Source organism: Daucus carota, chromosome 9 (assembly GCF_001625215.2).
Source record: "Daucus carota subsp. sativus chromosome 9, DH1 v3.0, whole genome shotgun sequence".
In the NCBI taxonomy this organism is placed as follows: domain Eukaryota; kingdom Viridiplantae; phylum Streptophyta; class Magnoliopsida; order Apiales; family Apiaceae; genus Daucus; species Daucus carota.
In genome coordinates, this window is record NC_030389.2 from 30,677,970 (window position 1) to 30,694,462 (window position 16,493).

At 33.9% G+C, this 16,493-nt stretch overlaps 1 protein-coding gene across 1 annotated transcript; it reads right to left on the reverse strand.

Annotated features, from left to right (window-relative positions):
- Window positions 1–14,348: 14,348 nt before the first annotated feature.
- On the reverse strand, window positions 14,349–14,970 carry LOC108201391 (beta-amyrin 6-beta-monooxygenase). Its single transcript, XM_064084031.1, is given in 2 exon segments — window positions 14,349–14,754; window positions 14,848–14,970. Coding segments are annotated over 2 exon segments (423 nt in total). The 3' UTR covers window positions 14,349–14,454.
- Between the last annotated feature and the right edge of the window lie 1,523 nt (window positions 14,971–16,493).

The following is a 16,493-nucleotide window of genomic DNA, read 5'->3' on the forward strand; positions in this document are numbered from 1 at the left end:
AAAGTCAAATGTTGCGCCTCCTGTCATCCCTCTTGGCGCAACTCTACACACATCTCTTCTTCTAAGTACTGTCTACAGTGGAGTCACCAGTAGTGGAGCGCAACCTTTGACCAAGTCAAAGGTTGCGACTCCCACCCATCTCTCAAGCGCAACTTCATGAAATTTACTAAGTCATTTCTACAGGGGCTCAGTGGAGCATTGTGAAGTCAAGCGCAACGTTTGACCATTCCAGGTCAAATGTTGCGCCTCTCACTCTCACCATAATACAGGCGCAACTTTCACTCCTTGAAGAATTTCTCCAAGTACTAATCAACAGTAGCATCAATGAAGTATTGAGGCGCCATGTTTGACTTTCATGAAGCGCAAACTTTGACCCTGTACTTAGAATTCTGTCTAAGGCAATACAGTGAAGTAAAAGAGGCGCAACATTTGAATATATGTGTATATATATATATCAAGCGCAACTTTGATATATATATATACACACTGTATACCTCAGGCGCCACTTTTACCTTATGGAGTTAGATTTATTTTTATAAATCGAATTCGTCCAGGACGAACTCAAGTCGTCCAGGACGAACTCGTTAACCATGGTTAGTTTATGAAAGCCTATAAATATGTGATTGTGGTTCTCACAATTAACATCATCCTTCGGGATGAAATGGCCAAGTGCTCTGCACGGCTACTCCCACTATACACACACCCTAGCCTAGCTTTGTAATAGAAATATCAGTAGTGGTTAGAGTTTGTAATATTGAGAGTAGTGGCCATTGTAGCCGAACCTTCGGGTTTGGATTTATAGCACCTTCGAGGTATTTATCAATATACAGATATACCTTGGAAAATATTGTGTGTTGGTTTAATATTTTCATATCCTCAGAAACCGACCCAATAAATATCCGGAACACGAAACCCATTACAGGACTGCAATTTGTTTATCCGCAAGATTCGAAAGAATTTTAAATTGTAGTGAGTATCGTATTCAACCCCCCCTTCTACGATACTTTGGACCTAACAATTAGTGATGTATGTTTGTTGGTTATTCTTTTAATAATATATGTTTTGTTCATCGAACATGTTTGTTGTTGTTAATTTTTATATGATTTACTTTGTATACAGGAAAATATGGTGGAGAAGCGAGGGGCGTGTAGGTGGCAACTTTCACATCGCTCTGTTCTATTTTTCTAATTTCTGGAATTTTTGGATGGAAAATATCAAAACTTGGAACTACCTTTTTTAGTTTCGGGTATATTAGAAGCAAATTTCAGAATCTGATTTTGTTTCAGATCATTTATGAAATATAGTAACTTGAAAGTTTTAATCTGATTTTGTTTTAGATTATTTAATTATGGGAAGTAGTAGCACACAAGTCTCTCTGCACCTATAAATATACCCCTATAGATCGTAAGGTTTTGGATCATCTAAACACAACCTCCACTCTCTTAATACTACAACCTCACGGATTTAAATTAGATGTTTTTGGCACAATCAATCCAAAAAAATTGACGGAAGGTGACAATGTAAGAACATGATTACTTTTCAAAAAAAAACACAAATAAAATTAAGATTCGTCGTGCTTTAAATTGTTAATTACGTGTATGAATTTATTTTCATTTTTTCATCATGAATTATAGTCCAATTTTGCAATTTTATATATTAGTATTGGTATTACATCAAGATTTTTATAATATAAATTTATTTTATCCGACAAATATTAATTTTGAAACGTTAATATAATTTTTTAAACGGCCACAAAATTATTTTATTCTACAAATATTAATATTGAATCATTAATATAATTTTTATAGGCCGCCGCAACGCGCGGCTTCTCAACTAAAGGAGAAGCGAGGGGCGTGTAGGTGGCGCCTTTCACATTGCTCCCTTCTATTTTTCTAATTTTCTGGAATTTTTGGATGAAAAATATCAAAAATTAGAACTACCTTTTTTAGTTTCGGGTATATTAGAAGCAAGTTTCAGAATCTGATTTTGTTTCAGATTATTTATGATATATAGTAGTTTGAAAGTTTTAATCTGATTTTGTTTCAGATTGTTTAAACACAACCTCCTCTCTCTAAATACCACAGCCCTACCTCTCTCTTCTTTTGCTCGGTTTCTAACTCGGTGGTGCCGTTCTTCTGCAACGATAAGTTAAGGCTGTTTATACAGTATTAAAAAAAATAAAGGTTGTTGTAAGTAAAAAGGTAGTTATAGACCGCTATATTCGAGTCGACAAATCTAAACACGGGAAAAAAATATAGTCTTGACATGAGATTGATGAATGATATCAATAAATTAATTGTTAGTGATGTATGTTTGTTGGTTATTATTTTATAATATTTGTTTTGTTTTTCGGACATGTTTATTGTTGTTAATTTTTATATGATTTACTTTGTATACAAGAAAAAATTATTCATGTATAATGGGTTTGCTTCGTTCAAGCAATTTTTAAGTGAAGACTGTTTATACATTGTTGTTACAAGTAAGGGTAGTTATAGACCGTTATCTCACGGATTTAAGTTATATTTTTTTGTTCACAATCAATCCAAAAAAATTAGAGTAAGGTGACAATGTAAGAACATAATTACTTTTAAAAAAAACACACAAATAAAATTAAGATTCGTCGTGCTTTAAATTGTCAATTAAGTGTATAAATTTATTTTCATTTTTTCACCATGAATTATAGTCCAGTTTTGCAATTTTATATGTTATTATTGGTATTACATCAAGATTTTTATGATATAAAATTTATTTTGTCTTACAAATATAAATTTTGAATCATTAATATACTTTTTATAAACAGTCACAAAATTATTTTATTCTACAAATATTAATATTGAATCATTAATATAATTTTTATAGGCCGCCGCAACGCGCGGCTTCTCAACTAGTCAATATACTTATATAAAGGAGAAGCGAGGGGCGTGTAGGTAGCGCCTCTCCCATCGTTCCGTTTTATTTTTCTAATTTTCTAGAATTTTTAGATGAAGAATATCAAAATTAGAACTACTTTTTTTAGTTACCGGTATATTAGAAGCAAGTTTCAAAATCTGATTTTGTTTCAGATTATTTATGGAATATGGTAGCTTGAAAGTAGGGTGTTCGCGGTGCGGTTTTTTCTTAAAACCGCAGACCAACCCGCATATGCGGTATGGTTAAATATTCAAACCGCGACCGCACCGCGTAAATTAAAAACCACGATTCAAATCGCGACCGCACCGCGTAAATTAAAAACCACGTAAACCACACCACATAAATGCGGTGTGGTGCGGTGCGGTGCGGTTTATGTGGTCTAACCATTTCTCTTTTAACATTATAAAAAATTTAAAACTAAAAATTACAATAAAATATAGAAGTCACTAAATATTTCGTCTCTTCGTTCAGTGGCCTAATCAACATTCAAGTGTGATCACATTACAAATACAAACTCAAAATCAACTTCATGATTGACATACTGGACAGGAGTCATTACAGTGCTATATTAAAGAGGAGTACAACATTTTAAATGAATAGAATCGATATAAATTAGAGCTAGTATTATGCTACAATAAGGAATTGAATTGGGCAAATATGAAACATAGTGCATGCCTATACGGACTGAGTCTTAAATAATCTCTTGGGCCAAAATAAATCACAAAGTCAGTATAATCTTTTAATAAATAAAGATGTAATATATTAATATAAAAAATAATACATACATATATAATTATATAATATAAATATTATATATATATATATATGGTGCGGTTTTAACCGCGATACCTAAATATTAAATCAAAACCCGCACCGCACCGCGCGGTTTGTAAAAAATTCAACCCACGACCGCACCACGAAAATTTAAAACCGTGTTTTGCGGTGCGGTATGGTGCGGTGTGGGCGGTCCAGTGAACACCCCTACTTGAAAGTTTTAATCTGATTTTGTTTCAGATTATCTAATTATGGCAAAGAATAGCACACAAGTCTCTCTACACCAATAAATACCCCCTATAGAGTATAGATAGTAGGGTTTTGGATCATCTAAACACAACCTCCTCTTTCTCAATACCACAACCCTACCTCTCTTTGGTGATAGTTCTCTTGCTTGAAATCTAACTCGGTAGTGCCGTTAGTCTACAACAATAGTCTCTCTGCACCTATAAATACTCTTATAGATTGTAGGGTTTTGGATCATCTAAACACAACCTCCACTCTCTCAATACCACAACCCTACCTCTCTCTGCTAATAGTTCTCTTGCTTGACTTCTAATTTGGTGGTGCCGTTCTTCTGCAACGATAAGTGAAGGCTGTTTATATAATATTAAAAAAATAAGGTTGTTGCAAGCAAAGGTAGTTATAGAACGCTATATGGGAGTCGACAAATTCAAATACGAGAACAGAATATAGTCTTGACATGATATTGATGGATGATATCTATAAATTAACTATTAGTGATGTATTTTGTTGGTTAATCTTTTATAATATTTGTTTTGTTTATCGAACATGTTTGTTGTTGTTAATTTTTATATGATTTACTTTGTATACAGGAAAATATGGTAAAAGGCAAGAAGCGTGTAGGTGGTGCCTCTCACATCGCTCCGTTTTATTTTTTTTAATTTTTTGGATGAAAAATATCAAAAATTAGAACTACCTTTTTTAGTTTCTGGTATATTAGAAGCAAGTTTCAGAATCCGATTTTGTTTCAGATTATTTATGGAATATAGTAGCTTGAAAGTTTTAATCTGGCTTTGTTTAGATTATTTGATTATGGAAAAGAGTAGCACACAAATCATTCTACACCTATAAATACGCCTATAGATTGTAAGGTTTTGAATTATCTAAACACAACGTCCTCTCTCTCAATACTACGACCTTACGGATTTAAGTTAGATGTTTTTGTGCACAATCAATCCAAAAAAATTGGAGGAAGGTGACAATGTAAGAACATGATTACTTTTTAAAAAAAACACAAATAAAATTAAGATTCGTCATACTTTAAATTGTTAATTACGTGTATAAAGTTACTTTCATTTTTTTACCATGAATTATAGTCCAATTTTACAATTTTATATATTAGTATTGGTATTACATCAAGATTTTTATGATATATACTTTTTATTGACAGCCACAAAATTATTTTATTCTACAAATATTAATAATGACTCATTAATATAATTTTTATAGGCCGCCGCAAAGCGCGACTTCTCAACTAGTTTATCATATAAATACATTTCAGTAAAGTTATTTAGCTAATAAATTAGTTATTTTTTTTGTCACAAATTAGTTAATTAGTTAGTTAGATTTCTTCTGGGTGAGTGTCTAAAATACCTATTTTCGATAATATTTGACAAAAATATCAAATATTAAGCAGACACTACCTTAAATATGTGCAGAATACTCCAGTAAAGAGTATCACGATGATATACCACCAAGGAATGTATTACTTTTTTCATTTTATATTACTATTACATATCCAACCATTACCCCAAATATCACTTCAAACTCTATTATATAAATATTATATCTGCATTCAATTACACATACACAAAAACTCCGTATCTCAAAATATGTGTAAGATCAAGTTGTATGCGCTTTCTTTATTATTACTCCCTCAGTTCTTTAATATCTGCCTTTTGACTTTTCAGCACACATTTTAAGGTGCTTTGACAACATAGCTAGAGATGTTATTTTCAAGTATTTCTTTTTGAAAATAAAAGTGTTGATATAATATTTTTATTCAGGAAAAGAAAATTTCAAAAATTATATTTTTGACTATATAGTCAAAACACTTTAAGATGCGTGTCAAAAAGTCAAAAGGCAGATACTCTCTCCGTCCCACAATACATGTCACTTTGATTTTTTTCACGTAATTTGAGGTGCAAATAAAACATATGTCTATATATTATTTTTCAAATTTTTTTTTTAAATAAAAATATGGATGTTATACTTTTATTCAGAAAAAGAAAATTTAAAAAATAATATATAGAAGTATGTTTTATTTGCACATCAAATTACGTGTAAAAAATCAAAGTGACATGTATTTTGGGACGGAGAGATTATTTAATAACGGATGGAGTACTTCATTTCTAATACTTTCAAATTTGAAGTTTAACCGTTGATTACTTCATATACGAAAATAAAGTTACTGATTGAAGATAAAGTTATCTTTAAAGGCATCATTGGAAATCAGGAAATGTCCTAAAGCTTAAGACACTTGTACTTTCCAATGCTAGGATAATGGATTTAGACTCTCCAATACTAACTCAGAGCACTTGACAATTGGCTCAAATTTGCATTTGGTAAGGAGGTTCGCAATTTAGACCTCGACTTTGGAGCTAACACTCACCCAAGTGTAAATATTTTCAACATCTTTCCTACCATTAGTCCTTCTGTGATTCTCAATACTACACTCGAGCACTTGAAATCTGCAAGTATAAATTGATCTGTGCTTGAATGAAATTTAACTAATTGTCCTAATCTTCAGCATCTGTCACTTAAGTTGTGTAGCCAGCCCTGATTTAGCTCCCTCTTCCAAACACCAGCGAAAACTTGTGACATGTTACGAGTTTAGATTATATATATTTGCTCGAGTTCAGATTATATGTGGGTACAAAATAAAAATCTTGATAATATAATCTAGGGACCAAGAGTACTGGTGTAAACCAATTTAAACCCTTTTTGTGTCGTATGGAATATAGAGTAAATAGGGTATCGTTCTACGCCGAGGATCAAGGGCTCACTTCTCTTCTATTTTACAAGGATAAGAAATTGGTTTGGTTTTGATTTTATAACTAATCTAAATATTAATCTACTAAATATATTTTAAAGCAATCAAATAAATATGTTGGAAAACATGAATATCCACCACTGAACCTATGACACAATTCTGAATATTTTGATATATGTTAAGGAAGATACTTACAGAGAGCTTGCCATGACCGCATAGAAACAAGTTTTGCTATTCGTATAACCCCATGAACGCATAGAAAGGTTAAAACGAATTACACACTAATACAATTAATCCCATGACCGCATAGAAAGATTAATTGACTTTGCAAAGATATCAATCACATAACATATTGGGATGACCGCATACCCTAGTTAATTCAAGTATCCTAACAAGCATTGACGCGTATATAAGCACAATCATAACAAATCTCCATAACTCAAAACTGTATAATTGTCATAAGGTTCAGGGCTTCAAAACAGCCCTCCAACAATAGAGGTCTAGCCAACCATTATCAAGATAAGACAAGTAAGAATAATGAAAAGAACAGAATACGATACAAAGTATCGATCCTTTCTCTTCTTCTCCGTGGCTCTCCTCCCAATAATATGTATGTAATACTCTATCTAATTATCCCAAAAATACCTAATACATAAGTGTTTTTATTCTAAAAGGAATATACAAGGAAATTCCGAAACTGAATAGGCTTCGCAAAGGTCAAAATTCACAGTTGACTTTCTCCCCTGTTCCTGGGCTGTTTTAGTAGGCTTTTGACATCTGGACCCATCTAGAATGATAGAAAATTAAATTATCTTCGCGTGGGCTGTTTATTCGCCCAAATCCGACTTCTAGAACTCAAGATATGACCCAAACAATATTCCGAATGCGGGTAGCACAATAGTTGCGAATTTTCATCTAATTTGCTCCAAATCCTTTCCAATTTAGAATTCCTTGCTCCCTACAATAAAATATTAAAATCTAATTAATATATGTCCAATTAAATGCAAAATATAGCTAATATGAGAATAATTATCATCTAAAATATATATAAATATATACTCTATCAAATATCCCCACACTTAGCATATTGCACGTCCTCGGGCAAACAAAGAATAAAAATATTATTAACTAACTACTAACATCACTTTCGTAGATGACACGATTGCATTGAGCGTATGCAACAAGCCGTTAAACCTCTAGGCTGCCCTAGTAGGACGAGTGTTGTCTCGTGAGGGTTTATAGAAGATATACCCACAAAATCAAATATTTTTAATCACCAAGTCTCAAGCACTAACAACATCATCGTACTCCACATATGCAAACCTCAATTACATAACAATCTGAACAAGTGTGAAAGTACTAGTACTATCACGTATACATCATTATACACAACAATCCAAGCGTGCACACAATGTCTAGATAGACATAAATATCATGAAATATACATCAATGTCGCATCCAATAAGTAAGCATGCTATGGATAGAAGATCTCACATTACTCTCAATTCACACAAGTGTTTGGGTGTAAGTGTTTCACTCAAATTCAATCAATATGGACATGCACTTCCACAAACTTGGTTCTCCACCAAATCTCCACTATTTTGTATATATGCACGCACAAATCAAAAGGACTTTGTTAAGGGTTGTAACGAGGCTTAGGTAGGGGGTAGGATATCGAAGAAATAAGCTAACAAGTGGCTAACTCGATAACTAATAGAGCACAATGTTCACTTCTAATTAAGCATTCAACATGAAATTTGTATCATGTAAAAGATGATCAGTCTTTCACAAGCATTAAAGCCCAAGCACATAATTATGTACTTCTCATCTTTCATATTGTAACACCAATGAACACATTCTCCACTTGACATTTTTTTTTCTTCTTTTCAAAGTCAAGTTATTCTCCAGTAATCATGAGCAGTGAAAAGTCACCAAGAAAAATAAGAGGAATTAAGTTAATCCCCTTAAATTCTAGTACATTTGTGCTTAATACCAGCACGTGCACATGGATCGTCCTTTTCATATGACATTGCAATTGCCACCCAATGATCTCAAAGGAGTACTTGATACTTTGTTTTCTTTTCTTTTTTTTTTCTTTTTGATTCCCACCAACTTTCACCCTTTCACAAAGAAATCCCCACACTTGAATGTTAACCACCGCTACAGTGAATCAAAAAATGCTCTACTAGTCATCAAGACAAGAATAAACAAGTAGGCTCAAAATTCATAGATTGGTGATAAACAAAAAAAACGGATACAAGCTCAAGGGGGTTAACTAATGATATAATTCTCGGGTACTGTTTGGATAGATGAGGTTAATCCTAGTGCCTTTATCATTTTCATGCATTCACATAACATTTCAAATCAGTAAGGTTTAAACCAAGTTCTAGAGCAACAAGCCAAATGATCAACACCACTCGCAAAAGAATTAGATTGACATAAATTATATCAATCATAACATAGGCTCAAAATCTCACAAGGTGAAAGCATGCTTTACTTATAGAAATTGACTAAAATGCATCTCAAGTTTTAAAATTTTGGCAAGCACACACAAGGAATTATCATGCATTGAATGATTTTTATCATGGATATAATGCTCAAAATTAATCATGCAAAATTAGTCTACAATATGTGTAAATGTACTCACTAAACATGCTTTGAGACAAGGTAATTATATACAAAATTTTTAAAATTTTCATTTTTTTTTGGATTTTTAAATTAATATAAAATAAATAAATTAATTATTCGTGAGAACACATCCCCACACTTGGATGGTTCATTGTCCTCAATGAATAATATAATATATATATATATATAATATAATATAATAATTAGTTATACAAATAAAAGTGAAAAATACTCCCCTGATAATTTTGTGAATGGCCGGTACCTCCTGACATGAACTTTATAGTTAAGTTGAGTAGCATTCTGACAAGTCAGCATGACAGCCCAAGTGGTTGAAGACATAGTAATGGAATTAATGGAGCAATTATTTTTGCTTCCCAATTCCAATATTCTCTGAGGCCTGTGCACTTGACGTGAACATGAAGCTGGGAAACAGACGGGCTGGGCTGAAGTATGAGGACTGGGTTTGGACAGTACAATTCGGCCCAGAATCGGGCTTCTGGGCTTGGGCTTCAGGTTGGACAGGATATTCAAGTGGGCTGAGAGCCTGTATCCCGCATGATTTGTTCCTTCCAATTGATAAGTCTGAAGAAAGAAAAACGATATGCACTACTCCAGAAGCTCTCGCACGGTCGGCAGAATTGGCGCACGGACAACAGACAATATTAAAAATTAAGCGCACTCCAGTAGGTTTTGCACGACCAGCAGGATTAATGCACGGCAGGCTGTTGAAAAATCTGAACGCCAGCTTTTTTTTTTTTTTCTAACCCAAACGGATCAGAATTTATTTCTCTGCAACACTTCACAAACATTATCAAAATATCTTGAGGGAATGAAAAAAATATTCTATCTAGCAATAATATTATCATGAATAATAATAATAATAATAATAATAATAATAATAATAATAATAATAATAATAATAATAATAATAATAATAATAATAATAATAATAATAATAATAATAATAATAATAATAATAATAATAATAATAATAATAATAATAATAATAATATAACTAACCATACAATTGGCTTGGGTTGCCTCCCAAGAAGCGCTTTTCTTTAACGTCTTTGGCTAGACATTATGCCCTTCACTTTCAAGGTGGGTACATTAGCACAATCAAATTAATTCTCAGCTTATGAATGTCGCCATGAAGATTGCACAGTTTGAACGGCATCCAAAAAATTAATTCGATCGAGAATATGAAACCTGTTGAAAAATTACCCACTTCCTCACTGAAAGGTATATGATACTTAAAATGAGTTGATAGCGGCTTCCACTCTAATTTAGGTGCATCATGCCAGATAGAATTAAACTCCAACTCTTTCAGAATTTTGTGTATCCCCTCAAGAGCAAAATTTTCAAATTCGAGAATGTACGGAGGAGTTGATTTTTCAGTAGCGCGTGTAGGAGTTATAGAAATTTCTTCAACTCCAACAAACCCCAACCCTCGCAAATCTTTACTATCTTCTTCAGAAACCACATCTTCCAATTTTTCTTCCACTATTTCGGACTCTTGTTGAGCAGTGCTTTCTTCAATAGTAGCTATCTTTGTATCTGCGTGATATTCCTTCTCTAGCTCGTTTACTTTTGTTTGCATCAATCTAGACGGAAAAGGAACACGATGAAAGCGACTTTTAAAATCAACTGGATAAGAAAAGTTAGGAGACTTCTCTTTGGGTACTGTTGCAACCACTTCTTCATTGTTATTCTGCAGATTACCAGGTTCTCTATCAGGTTCATCAAGTATGTCACTAACTTGTGAAGTAGAGCTTCCTTCACCTAGTGACTTGTAGGCAGTAATGACATTCACATGCTCAAACCTTGGTCGTGACTGTGTAGTTTCATGAATTTCAACAAACTCATGCTTTTGATTGATATTGTTACCCACATCCCCAAGTTGTGTTTGCACTTTCTTGATGTCTTGAGAATCTTTGGAACATTGTTTTTGCATCTCCAATTGTCCCTCAACTAATTTGACCAATAATTTTTCAATATTGCTTCCACTAGTTGAATTCTGATGGAGTGGTTCCCTCTGCTGAAAACCTGAATGTGGAGAATTGTCCCGAAACTGAAATCCATATAGAGCACCATTAGTATTTGCATACCTCATGTGATCTCCCATCCCTGAATTATATGTATCTAAGAATTGATTTGCTTCTTGATTTCCATAACCAAAAGATGTGCAAGAATCGGTCGAATGTCCTGGAGTTGCGCAAAAATCACATACTTGAATTTGAGGTGTTCTTCCAATTTGAATTAATGCACTCAACCTCTTTAAGTTTTGTTCAATCTTTGTCAACCTTTAATCAGATTCAACTCCTAAAATTGATTCCGACCTTGCGCGACTCCCATAGTCTAGTTCATTGGCGGCTCTTTTAGATATTAGTTGTTCAGCAGCATCATGAGATAAATCAATAAAAGCACCTCTAGCAGAAGAGTCCAATAATCTCCTTTCATACTCATTCAGACCCTGATAGAAGAAGTGTAATAGACTCCTTTTAGAAAAACCATGTTGAGGACACCTTTTCTGTAACTTTTGGAATCTAGCATAGTACCCAACATACGTCTCAGTTGCATATTGTTGAATTCCAGCTATTTGACTTCTCATGTTAATCACTCTTGTTGCTGGATAAAACTTCTGCAAAAATTCTCGTACTAGCTTTTCCCAAGAAGTAATGAACGCCATAGGCAAATCTTCGAACCAATCTAAAGCTGATCCATCAAGTGAAAACGGAAAAGCCTTCATCTTTAAAATCTGAGGATCCGCCATATCAGGTCCCATGCATTCAACAATAGTCACAAATCTCGAAAGGTGTTGGTTTGGCTCTTCAGTTGGAAGATCATGGAAGACGGGTAATCTCATTAGAAGATTATGTTTGAGCTCGAAATTACTACTCTTCCCTTCAATTGGATCAGGATACACAATGCAAGAATGTCCAAAACTAGCAATCGACACCGCAACATCATCACGAAGTGTTGGAATTGCCATGTCAACTACGCAAAATTTCCCCCTATACCTGAAACAAAACAAGCAACGGAGGAGAAAAGAAAAAAAAATATGTACAAAAAAATACAAAACAAAAGAAAAGCAAAATTCAATCCCCGGCGGCGCGGCGCCAAAAATTGGTGTAAACCAATTTAAACCCTTTTTGTGTCGTATGGAATATAGAGTAAATAGGGTATCGTTCTACGCCGAGGATCAAGGGCTCACTTCTCTTCTATTTTACAAGGATAAGAAATTGGTTTGGTTTTGATTTTATAACTAATCTAAATATTAATCTACTAAATATATTTTAAAGCAATCAAATAAATATGTTGGAAAGCATGAATATCCACCACTGAACCTATGACACATTCTGAATATTTTGATATGTTAAGGAAGATACTTACAGAGAGCTTGCCATGACCGCATAGAAACAAGTTTTGCTATTCGTATAACCCCATGACCGCATGGAAAGGTTAAAACGAATTACACACTAATACAATTAATCCCATGACCGCATAGAAAAGATTAATTGACTTTGCAAAGATATCAATCACATAACATATTGGGATGACCGCATACCCTAGTTAATTCAAGTATCCTAACAAGCATTGACGCGTATATAAGCACAATCAAAACAAATCTCCATAACTCAAAACTGTATAATTGTCATAAGGTTCAGGGCTTCAAAACAGCCCTCCAACAATAGAGGTCTAGCCAACCATTATCAAGATAAGACAAGTAAGAATAATGAAAAGAACAGAATACGATACAAAGTATCGATCCTTTCTCTTCTTCTCTGTGGCTCTCCTCCCAATAATATGTATGTAATACTCTATCTAATTATCCCAAAAATACCTAATACATAAGTGTTTTTATTCTAAAAGGAATATACGAGGAAATTCCGAAACTGAATAGGCTTCGCAAAGGTCAAAATTCACAGTTGACTTTCTCCCCTGTTCCTGGGCTGTTTTAGTAGGCTTTTGACATCTGGACCCATCTAGAATGATAGAAAATTAAATTATCTTCGCGTGGGCTGTTTACTCGCCCAAATCCGACTTCTAGAACTCAAGATATGACCCAAACAATATTCCGAATGCGGGTAGCACAATACTTGCGAATTTTCATGTAGTTTGCTCCAAATCCTTTTCAATTTAGAATTCCTTGCTCCCTACAATAAAATATTAAAATCTAATTAATATATGTCCAATTTAATACAAAATATAGCTAATATGAGAATAATTATCATCTAAAATATATATAAATATATACTCTATCAAGTACTCATAATCAATTTAACTTAATAGAAAAGAACTACTTGTACAATAATCAGCCGCGGATAGAACACACATAAAACTAATTTGTAGCATATATTAACTCTTTCTTTTAATTAGTTCCTTGTTAGCTGGTGACTGATTAAATGCTCCCAATTCTTAACTTGAACTTTGTGAAATAAAATGGATGTGTTGGTTTAAGTAGTTTATATCTTAGGCTCCTCTATAATTATTCTACAGATCAACCTGTGAATACCTGTACTTATGCAACTTCTTGGTCACAAAGAGACCATTTTTTCTCTCCGACACTACTCTTATCTCATTTCCACGACGATACTGTTAAGATGGTGCACAGTCATTAGGCTTCTATGTTCTACTTTCCAAACTTGTTTGAATGATGCACTTTTTCCATTGAAGTTAGCATGGCAAGCAGCATTGACACGAATTTATTGTAGGCAGGTAACAATTAGATATTGGGTCCTGTATTTGTTTATACTATGTACTGATCAGTACTTTGAGGATTTTGTGTCGTAGATCTGAGGTCAAATTTATTCTTTTTAAAGTTTGATCACATTAAGTTATATCTCTGTGTTGTGTTGGCTGATTGAGTATAGTTTTCGACAATTTTTTCTACTGACATGATTCCGATGTCCATGTTGAATCTCGGAAGCCTCTGCTGCATTTGTATGTGCATATTTCTGTATCATGTGAACACAAATGTAAAGGTGTTTTATTACATATCGCGTAGTAATGCATTTTACAGAGATCAGAACTCAATCTGCATGAGAACCTGAGTCGTAAAATAAATACAAATATCAAATTACAGGGAACCACTACATAATAAGTTTGTCCAAGTATAGGGCTAGTTATGTTTGGTGAGGAATGAGGCGAATTGGCAGACCTTCCATCGGGACAGTGGAGGCATGGAAGACTATCTTTTCTTGGGGATTCAGTTTCTCCAATTTGAATCTGGTTACAACGTTGTACATAAACACTAGTATTTCAAGTCGAGCATACTCTTTGCCAGGACACATTCTAGGTCCTCCCCCGAAAGGTACAAAAGTGTATGGAGCAGGTCCGCTCCCTTGAAATCTTGAAGGGTCAAATGTTTCTGGATCCGCAAAGTACTTTGGATTCTTGTGTGTTGTATGCACCATCCAAAATGTCTACAAACAAGACATAGTATTAGATTAAATCTGATTCACAAAACTGAGTAGTCCAGTTAGGAGTCTTTTATAAGCTCAGCTGTGATAGCATACCTTCCATCCTTTGGGAATGGTAAAACCAGCAAACGTAAAATCAGTGACAGCCTCTCTGAAGGCACCTTGGCCAGGCGGTGCCAGCCTTAAAGATTCGCACGCCACATTTCATGAGTATTTCATTTTCTGAACATCTTCCCACGTCAACAGCTCCCCGGCTGCTTTTGTTTTTGCTATCTCCATTTGTTCTGCACTTTCAAGACGCTGATTGATCACAATGCTTATTGGACGTAGCAGAACCAAATTATGTATAATAGTTTTAAGAAATATACCTTCGTAGACCTTATTATAAATATGTGGAAGCTCAGCAAGGTACTTCAGAACGAAGGTTACAGCAGTGCTTGTGGTCTCATAGCTTTGAAACTAGTAAACCAATAATGTTGTTAGAAATCTCCATTTCACTCATGCATTCTCCATTTTCATCTGTCACCAGCAGCATTCGAGACAATAAATCACGGGCTTTTGCTCCAGATTCATTTTCCTGCATTTCCCTTTTCCTCTCGGTGAAGAAACAAATGACAACTATTATGACTATAAATTGAGCATATATCGAACGGTTCTGATTTAGCAAGGCATGAACACAAAAGTCCCCTTAAAATAAGTAAAAAAAAATAATCAAAGATCAAAAATCCATAGCCGGCCTATTCAGTATAAATCTATCCAACTGCAAATTCCAACCAATAACAAAACCATCAGAATAACCATCCACAAGTGCATATAACAAACATTATACAGAAGTCTAAGACCTTATCCTAATCATCACCAATTAAAAAATTGAAAAATCGAAATCCACCATAAATTGAGCATCGAAACCCTAATGAAACACAGACACCAATTCAAATACACATAGAAATTGATAAAGGCAGACCTGTTTATTGGTCTATTTTCTTCCAACTGTTGAAGATAACTACCACTTCTTGCTTTCCCGGGTTTTTTCCTAACAAAATCTCTAATATTAAGATCCCAAAAACATAAACATCAGTTCTAGAATTGCATTTCTTCATCCTCTGTAGTTCAGGTGCCTTGCAACCTTCAGCTTTGGAAAGTGCAACAATTTCATCAGCTTGTCAAGTCCAAACTCAGTGAGCCTCGCCACAAAGAAGTCATCAACAAGAACATTTTTTGACCTCACATTACCATGAGTAATCGGTGTTATCACACGGGCGGATAAGACATTGTTTCTAACTCGATACACTTTCACATTTCAACTTTAACGGCACAAGTAGCTTTAATACACAATTAACACGAGAATAGAAATTTCAGGTGCATAATATTAATGATCAATGGCTTTGCGGTTGGTTGAATCATCCTGTTTGTTTGTTGCTTATGACATTTAATAGCTGTGCCTATCATAGTTGGAAATGATATGTTCTTCTGAATAGCAAAACTAAGCTGAACGAACAACAATAATGAAATAAAACATTAATACATTAAGTTTAAAACAGATGGAATTTCTTAAGTGTTCCATAGCTGGAACTGCATATGGCGTCTCTTCTAGTGATGTAGAAGTTGTGGCATCAAAACAGATGGCAATGGACCTTGACAAGCAGGATCATGATTTAGCGAAAAATTATTTGCACATAATGACACAGGTTTTGAAATTGGGTTTGGTTTTCATCCATCAGTAATTGAACTTGAAAATATTG